The 9,609-nt window shown below is 41.1% G+C and overlaps 1 protein-coding gene across 3 annotated transcripts; it reads left to right on the forward strand.

The window, feature by feature from the left end:
- Nucleotides 1-423: 423 nt before the first annotated feature.
- Nucleotides 424-7,695, forward strand: LOC118744364 (KAT8 regulatory NSL complex subunit 3). 3 transcript variants are annotated; one of them, XM_036477320.1, is made up of 8 exons: nt 424-615; nt 3,517-3,869; nt 3,926-4,452; nt 4,537-4,834; nt 4,899-5,046; nt 5,117-5,354; nt 5,694-6,506; nt 6,567-7,695. In XM_036477320.1, the coding sequence occupies exons 1-8, from the start codon at nt 493-495 to the stop codon at nt 7,526-7,528; spliced, it is 3,462 nt and encodes a 1,153-aa protein (XP_036333213.1). In that variant the 5' UTR covers nt 424-492; the 3' UTR covers nt 7,529-7,695. The 3 variants fall into 3 exon arrangements, with proteins under 3 accessions (XP_036333213.1, XP_036333214.1, XP_036333215.1); XM_036477321.1 differs by having other exon boundaries at nt 564-1,043; XM_036477322.1 differs by lacking the exon at nt 424-615 and adding an exon at nt 2,440-2,769.
- The last annotated feature ends 1,914 nt before the right edge of the window (nt 7,696-9,609 follow it).

Below are 9,609 nucleotides of genomic sequence, written 5' to 3' on the forward strand. Positions count from 1 at the left end.
GCCAACGCCAACGCAACGCCAAAGTTGTATGTAAACGGGCCTTAACTTTGGACCACGTCAACCGATTTCGATAATTCTTTTTGTATCGGAAAGGTAGTGTCTCAGAGGTGGTCCCATACTAATCAGGTTGAGATCCGATCAGGGGATCATGAGATATATATATATTTTTTTTTTTTTTTATGGGAGTTGAAGTCGGTTTTTTTTTTGCTAAAAATTACTTGTTTCCTAACAAAAGCTCCATCAAACCAACCAAGGTACCAACGGAGAATGAAGCTAAAGCTCGTCGGCGATTTCAAGCATCCGTTGTTGGTTACCCCAGCAACCGAGGCAATCGGAGATCGTCGTGTCACACGTACTTGTTGTCGGCTCGTGTTGATGGAAAATCAAAAATTGTTGACGCTTTATGCTTGAGTGTCGCCGGGCAAGCTTCAAGCACCCGACATTCAACCCGACACTCACACATGTACTCGTTGCTGGGGTAACCAACAACGGATGCTTGAAATCGCCGACGAGCTTAACAATCTTGGTCCTATTGGACCAAAACGGCAACGCTGGTCAAAGGCCTACATGGTAGTGGTGGAATTGACTGCAACGCGCAGGTGTCCAACAATGAAGGTAGTTAAACACGTAAACAAGCATTATTTATAATGTGGATTTAAAAATGCAATCATAAAATTAATTAACCGGTAATATAACTGCGCCGTTAGTCAGAACCTTCTCTAAAGACAACTTCGAATACTTTTGAATATCGTTACTGCCTTTTACTCTTTGGCATTGAGTGTTGAATTGGTAGCTGTCAAAATTTTTTGCGGCAGAACAGTGGACGAAAGCATCACGCACATTGCAGCCTTTTACGTTGTTTATCGTTTTGGTTTATAATAATAATATTGTGTTAATTGTGAAAGCTGTGTAATACGCGAAATAAAGGGAAAGTTGTGCTGGTAATGAATTCATATATGAAATTGTTCGAAGATTTCCTCCAGCGCAAAGAATGCGATGGAACTCGCACAGCAGCGGCTGCGTCTGATGACGAAGATATTGAGGTAATAATGATTGAAATGAAATAATTACAATAAGCATTTTATAAAAAGGATATAATAAATTTATTTGCATGTAGAATATGTAGATAAATATAGTTTATAAAATATCTAGATGTTTTTTGTTTATAAAATCATGGCAAAATAGTGGTGAAATCACCAGTTGATCTACTACAAATTGATAAAAGAAATAATAAAAGACAGTGCTGCCACACCAAAAAATAGTTTAGGATGCTTTGTCGTTTATACGTGCATTATTCAATGGGCCCTGTCACACGGTCAGTATTTATTGACGTGATTCAAGTATCGCGATATTTATTGATGTAGTAGCATACAATATTAATGGATTTCTAAAAATTTCGAAATCTGGATCGCGCATCGCAATACCGTCAATAAATATTTAACGTTTAGCATTTTCAAAACGTGATCCATATATTTCGGCAGTACATCTTGTACTATCATTTTAAAATAATTATGGAATGCATTATCTGTAAATTATTCGTATCAAATAAAAATATTTTCTTGCGATAGGATAAGCGTGCAGCACAAAAATTATGCAAATACTGACGCGATAAATATTGAACATGTAGCATTCGTGCGCGATCCATCAATCCATCAATATGGATCACGATCCAAATATAGTGATAATTACTGACCGTGTAACAGGGCCCAATAAGGAATAATATATCGCTACCTAATGGTGAAAAGGTGCGAAGTCAACTTTTTTGTTTTCGAAATTTAGAATGACGTATAATGCAAAACTGCATCGTTTTTTTTGTTTCCTTAATAATTTCAAAAAATGGACCTGGTACCGTTTCATTTTTAGGTAACGATATGTATATTCAATAGAACCTTGATGAATTGCTACGTTTTTCCGTAAGAAAGTTCTTATTATTACACCGCTTAAGACCGGTTATTAAGTTGATAGTATTTGAAAAAGATAAGGTAAGAAATTTGGTAAACAATGCTATAATTTTGCTATATTGTTATACAAACGGAGGAACCATCGGCTTTATGCTACATCCGAAAGGGAATGGATTTTATGAGAAGCTTTTTATGGCAGACATTCGCCTGGAGGTTTGCCTTTGCTGCACAGGGGCGACTGCTATAGAGTGGTACTATGCTCTCTAACCATTAAGCCACAGCGGAAATTTTTTTATAAAAAAACAATTTTTTTTTATTAAATGCTGCCTTACCAAGAGTAATATATATATATTTTGATTCATGGTGACGCTAGGTGCTAGTAGCTATACGTGTACAAATTATTCTATAAATACGTTTTGTAAAGTAATTTTAGTAAAAGGGATTTTTAAAAGCTTTCATTTAATTTCTAATTACGAACATATGGCAATCCTTCTACCGACGCCATATTGCGAAAGAAACCTGAAGAAAAAGTGATTTTGTCAATAGGAGTGTTGTGAATATAGGAAGATTGTAATAAATAAATTATACAGTGTATAATTGTTTATTATTAAACAAAATGTTAGCTTTTATCGCTAAAACAAGCAAGGCAAGATTGGTTTAAGCAAAGTAATTTTTAAACGACATGCGAATAAGGAACAAGTTACATGAATACAGAAAAAATAGTACAAGAATCATAGACACGAAAATATTTACTTAAATAAAAGAGCTATAGATATTAGCAAAAGTGGCAAACAGTATTGTAAAAAGCGTGCCGGTGCGGCCAAGAGCACCCGTTGTAACACTGTCAACGGCGCCGTCTGGGAAAAGAGTAAATTAATTCTTATTTCCGTACATATCGCACACGATCTTCAAAAGTAACACAAATAGAAATTTAGCATTTTTGAAACTCTACGCTTAAAATGTACACAGAGCTTTTATTTACCTTTCAGCGAAAGCTGGGCCAAATTTTTGCTATAATTTGTTGAAAAACCCTAAGGTAAAGTTTTCCGCATTTTCTGGCAAACTTGTAATTTTGAGTTGTGCAACCTTTGAAGATTGTGTGCCATATGTATGTACGTTTTCCTTGAATGAACCTAATATTACATAAATTTACCAATTTTTGTATTTAACTTACTCAATAATATAAAAATAATATTACAAACACCCTAATATAGAAACGTCCTATTTCACATCGTCGCTGAAATACAAACGTAATTAACTTGCATAAAATGATGTGAGAACTTATGATTCGATGAAATGTATCATAATCAATAAAAAAGTGAGTTTTGGATTTTTAGTGAGTTACGGCTTTTTATATTTCTGCGACGATGTTAGATAGGGCCTCGATATTAAGGTGACGAAATATTTGTTTTACTTCTGCGACCCAACTATGTATTGATTTTCCCGATTAGTATTTTAGTTATTAAAAATCACCTATGAGATAGTTGTCACTACAAAAAAAAAATTAAAACAATTAAATATTTATTAAATAATTATTGGAAAATATGTTTATACCAATGTATGTACATAAATTCATTTGTGTACATGTGTACATATCCTATTTAAATATTTTTAGCACCAGATTACCAACCTCCAACCTATTAGTGGATCTGTAAATGCAATTAATAATAGTGGTGACGCCAACAACAAAATGGAGCATAGCTATACGCGTGATAACACACGGACTTTAGGAAGTTTTAGCACCGGTTTGTCTCCGGCTCGGACAATTTTGGTTCGGCGTACACCACAGTGCCCTTCTTGCCACACTCATCCACTCGAAGAACATGATTTTGACGAATGCAACCAAGCTGATGTACCCTCGTACAATGAAATTGCAGCCAAAGAAGCAATGAATGAGTGCTCTCGAATTGCTAAATATGTCAAGAACAATAATCCTGACGATGATGACTGGGAATCACGTATTAATCAGTATGTTATAATTTTTCCGCAGCACAATTTCAAACTCACATCTATATTCCTTAAAGATCTGGATGGAGCAACATGCAAAAGACACTATTCAGTAAAGTTGCAAATATCTTGGACAATGATCAGCTGGGACGTCTGGCGAATGCAAACCGGCAAAACGAACCAATGCAGCGTCGTTCCGTGGTCGACAAATCAGCTAGTCGAATGCGTAAGGCTCTAGCTGCTGTCGCCTGGGATTCGCGTCTCACACAATGGCTGCATTTTCTACTAATGGACTCTCTGCCTTCGACGTATATGGCCTCATACTTGGATATTTTACAGACTCTGAAATCAAAACTACCATCCCTCATGGATAAAATGCTGTTTGGAAGGCCACTTAACGTTAGTCAAGAACTTTTGGCGCCGGTAATGAAGAATAAATGGGAGCCCGTCGCCAATACGAAAGTTCGTAAATTAACTCAGAATGCAGTCATTGTTGCCCTGCCCTCTGTACCAACAAGTGGTCCCGTTCCAAACAGGCTTCAAAAGTGGTACCATCAATTGGCAAGCATAACGCAGATTGTACAAGTTACTTTACCTTCAAATGGCAAGTCCAGTTATAACTACATATATTTTTATATAATTGCAAGATATGCTACATAACTTTTTTAAATTCGCTGTGTACTTGCAGTTAGCCATATTGCTCGTCAGCCGTTAGAACAAGTTGCTGAACAAATTGCATCGCTCACTAGAGTTAAAATACAGGAGCTTCGAAATGAGAATCCACAGCGCAGCATTATTTTGATTGGATTCAACGCAGGCTCTGCTTTAGCTTTGCAAGTGGCTATGTCAGAAAATGTGGCATGCGTTGTGTGTATGGGATTCGCATACAATACATTTAATGGAGTGCGTGGTACTCCAGACGACCGCATATTGGATATAAAGATCCCGATATTATTTGTGATTGGCCAAAACTCGGCGAAAACAAGGTATAGAAACATGGGAATCAAAAAAATATTAAATGTAAATAATTTTTCAAACATTGTTTTTTAGCACGGAAGAAATCGAGTCGCTACGTGAAAAAATGCAATCTGAAACCTCTTTAGTGGTGGTGGGTAGCGCTGACGATGTATTACGTGTGCCTAAAAGCCGCAGAAAATTAGATAACGTTACACAATCCTTGGTGGACGCTATGGTTGTGGTATGTTTGAATCTCAAATTCTTTGATATAAAAAATTAACTTTATTTTTCTTTTGTTTTAAATTAATTAGGATGAACTTTATGAATTCATAAAAAAAATTCTAACCAATCCACCTGGTCCACGCGTTCCCACTACAATTTCAAGTTTGGTACACGCTAAGCAAGGTCGAAATGCTACCGGTAATACCATTGGTAGTAGTAATACCGAAGGCAACACGAAGATTAGCGGTGTTCAACGCAAGCGCAAGAATGAAGCAATGAACTCCGATCAAGAGCAAACTCCGGTGAAAACTAAATGCGTTCAACCAAGTATGTTATTTGAATCTGTCTAATGCATAAGCATCACCTTCTGCTTTGATTTCATCCAACTTGTAGTATTTATTTTAGTTATAATTGCTCTTCTGCTAACACATATAATTTTCGAAATTATGTAATTTCATGAACTAACCAACATAAAAATGCGACATTAACCCGAATTTTCCACATCCTTTGCCATTCCTTCCATATCCAAGCCAAACCAAGAAAAGTAAAAATCCCTGATCCATTCCAAGTGAAGCGAAAGGGTAAAAAACGCATTTCGATTTCATTAATTTGTTTTGAAACAATGTAATGTAATGCTCATCATTTGTAACTTTTATCCGTTTTCAGTTGGCCGACCGCGCACTCGTCCATTGAATACGACTACATCTACACCAGCTAAAACTTCGCAGTCGTCATTGCTTGGCATTGGTAACACTTCCAAAGCTTCTCAACAGCAAGGGCAAAAGTCTCAAATTTCGCCCAGCACTGCCATTACAAATGAAGATCTGAACATGGCCATACAATCAATATTGGGTGATTCAAATGAACCCGACGGTTCGATACTTAATTCGAGTACAGAATCATCACAGGGAGCACATAAGATTGTAACAAACTACGAAATTGTTGCACCATCTAAGTCTACTCCAATAAAAACTGCATTAAACAAGGTGATACCACCTGGTGCCAAAATAAAGATGATACCGTCGAATCAGTTCGTACAACTTAAGCCACCAATGCAATCTCAATCAAAAATTTATACAATTAAGACCGCGTCCATGCAGCAAAACAACGCTTCTGGAAGCACATCCATCGGAAGCATTGTGTCGACATCTCCAGCCAGCGGCACCGCTGCACATCACCAACAGCAAATTTTCACTTTAAAATCGCCCAACGGTCAGACGACTCAGTTTGTGACAGCCGCACCACCTGGCACTTCTAATCAGAAATACACGGTGGTGAAGAATGCCAGTGGTAGCACCACACTGCAACTAACTAACACTGGTTTAAGTAACGTTAAGTCAACAGCCACGACCCTCATTTCAGGCACATCAACATCTAATTTGGACCTGTCAAACATAATCGATATGCCGATTGTGTTTGCTGACAATGACGGCAACCTCTCGGATTCTGTAGTTGCACCTGCTGCAACTAACAAGCCAGGTAGGCTCGTGTAAGCTTTCATAAATTATTTTTTTATACATAAATAACTTTCTCCCAAAGCTAATACTTCCGGTGTTGGGCAGCTGATAATTAGCCAGAAAATTATTAAAGAGGCGAATTCTTCTGCATCGAGCGACGCTGGTGTGGCGAGCACCGTGAGTACACCGCCCAAGACTGGAGGTGGCACGTATATAATTAATAAGACTGCCGGCAGTCCACTTTTACAACATACAGCCCAAACGTCGGTTAATAAACAAAATAAGGTGGTATTCATCAATCGTAACACAATGAAGCCATGCCCGAATATCATATCACGATCAAATATTGCACAACAGTTGCCGAAATACACCAAAGTTGTTGTTACCAATCCGAAGACGTCTGCAACAACCCTTGTGCCACGACCAGCCACACAGTTGTCTGCAAGTACAGGAAGTGGCAGTACCCCAATTGTATCATCCGTAAAACAGGTAAATTTGCAGACACTAAAGTCTCCAGTGACCATTGGGGCTCGTCAGACGTCAGGTGTATTGAACGTCTCTACAAAGTCACTACCACAAGTACAAATTATTGGCACCACTGTTGGTGGAGCGGCTATTTCATCAACTCTTGCCAATGCTACAAATGTGGCCACTTCAGCAGCCGTAACTGGGGGCAGCGGTATGTTGGCAGATCGTCCGCAAATTCGAAATATCGTCGTTAAACCTGGTGGATTGAAGCAAATCCCGGCTCAGTTAAAGTCACAGCTGCTTAATCGTAATCTGACGGTACGTAAGTTGGTCAATATAGTCCCCGCTACAAAGACGGTTGGTGCAAGCTCAACTTCACCTGGTGTAACAATAGTCGCTCAAAGCGGCGGGATGACTTCGGAGGCCAGTGCTTCTGGTGCCACTAGTTCGGGAACTTCTATTCAAACCTCTCCGAAGGTGATCACTTTAAATCCAATTAACCCCTCTGCCCCCATTGGGAGCACTGCATCTGGCACTAATAACACTGCTGCTGGTGGTACACCAAAAAATGAATGACTCTAATCCAGCAGAGGCGGATTTGCCGATTGTTTATCTTTAACCTTATTTTATCATCATATGAAGAAAATAGTTGTAAATCGTTTAATTTCCACTTGCTCATGCTATTTCGTAGTTTAACTACTTCCACATTCGACCTCCCAAAAATAAAAGAGTATTAATACTTACTAAGTCGTTTTTGTTAAAATCCTGACATTTTTTATTTACATTCTTATCCACATTCATATTTATCAAAATGCATTCGTACATAAAGACTGCGTTTTTTATTATTGTTTATTGTGCACCACGCAACTGGTCTATCTTTTTGCTCCACAATTTAATACTAGACATTTGAAAGCAATTAGAATGGCGCAATCTTGTATTCTATCATTCTTGGTATACGATAGGGTGAAAATGACTCGAAGTGAACTACTTCCCAAGACAGCCGGTTTTACGTACCGGAATGACTCGGGTTTCACCCGACCAAGGGCTGTTGTTTCGGCGACCTAACCCCGCTTAGATCGGCGATACCCCTCAATCATTGTTCGTCCATGGAGCAACTCTTTGCAGCCGGATTGCTCCGCATCCTTCTTCTCCGGGCGGGCGTAGAGCCCAACCCCGGACCAGAAACGTATTTCTGCTGTGTTTGCCAGAATCGGCTCCATCCAAACTCCACTTCGGTTAGGTGCAACTCATGCAACGGATGGAGTCACCTAAGAACCTGCTGTGGTCTTAGGTCTCACCGGGAGTGGACCACAAGCTATGTGGCTCCCTGCTGCTCAAGCCAAACGGCACAATCAGCCTCCACGGCTACCCGCTCGCGCAACGCACCCAACACCCGAAGAGCCTGCACGGCTCCGAGAAGCTCCTCTGGGCAGCAGCAAACCTGCCAACCCCCCCCTCCCCCACAGTCTACCGGCCTGTCTAACTCGCGCGTGCGAGCTAACCAGCAGCTCCTGGTTGCACACACCACCTGCACCGTATGCCGGAGCAGAATATACCGGAACGTGACATCGGTCAAATGCAACACATGCCTAGGCTGGTGTCACTTCCGCCTATGCTCCGGTCTACGCACCACACGCGAATGGACTGCGAACTACAGCGCCCCATGCTGCAGAGCGCCACTGACGCAGACAACAGCGCCCCCATTGCAGCCACCTACCAACAGGCAGCAACAGCAAGCGCGTCAGATGCAACAGGCCACAGGTAGACCTCACTCCTCCCTCACCCCCCGTATCGCGACCAGCCTCCCAAGGCATACGAAACTCCTACAACTCAACTGCAACGGACTCCAGAGCAAGATTGAGGAGATAGTAGTCTTTATGGGTCGGCACGGCATATTGATAGCTGCGGTCCAAGAAACGAAGTTGCACAGCAACTCAACTCTATTGAGTTGCGCCGCCTACAATGTGCTCCGTAAAGATCGCGAGCGAGATAATGGTGGCGGACTAGCGTTCATCTTACACCACACAGTGCAGTATCGGCTTATCGAAGAAGACATCGACCCGAGGGACACCACCCTAGAATGTCAGGGCATAGCTGTCCAGTCAGGCGATGTCGAGCTCGAAATATTCAACGTTTATATACCCCCTGTCACCTGCTGCCCGGCAGGATATCACCCTGACATAGGTGCGCTACTCAGAGGTGAAAACCGAATGGTAGTAGGTGACTTCAACGCGCACCACGATCTATGGCACTCAAGCCTGGCCAATGATCGTAGGGGAAACCTTTTGGCTGAGCAGATAGACGATTCGACATTCTGCACCATGAACGACGACGCCACCACCAGGATTATGGGTAGCTGCAGCAGCTCGCCAGACCTAACAATTGCTAGCGCTGGTTTGATCAATAGCATCTCATGGCGACCGATGCTAACACTAGCATCAGACCATCTACCCATAGTCATCTCGATCAATAAGCCCACCGACTTTGCTCCCGCGGACCACCGAACCTATACCAACTTCAACAAAGCTGATTGGGACGGCTTCGCGGAAGTTACCGAGAGCAGCTTCGCCGCCCTTCCCACACCCACAAACATACACACTGGCGAACGCCAGTTCCGCAGGGTAGTCACTGCCGCAGCGGCTCGCTTCATTCCGTCC

This window comes from Rhagoletis pomonella, unplaced genomic scaffold, assembly GCF_013731165.1.
Source record: "Rhagoletis pomonella isolate Grant_MI unplaced genomic scaffold, Rhpom_1.0 Rhpom_scaffold_00008, whole genome shotgun sequence".
In the NCBI taxonomy this organism is placed as follows: Eukaryota; Metazoa; Arthropoda; class Insecta; order Diptera; family Tephritidae; genus Rhagoletis; species Rhagoletis pomonella.

Excerpts from the sequence above, each read along its gene's own strand:
- LOC118744364 (XM_036477320.1), top strand. The coding sequence starts at position 493 with ATGCTTGAAATCGCCGACGAGCTTAACAATCTTGGTCCTATTGGACCA. Across the intron at positions 616-3,516 it reads GCAGGTGTCCAACAATGAAG|CACCAGATTACCAACCTCCA; the intron begins GTAGTTAAACAC and ends AAATATTTTTAG. Across the intron at positions 3,870-3,925 it reads TGGGAATCACGTATTAATCA|ATCTGGATGGAGCAACATGC; the intron begins GTATGTTATAAT and ends TATTCCTTAAAG.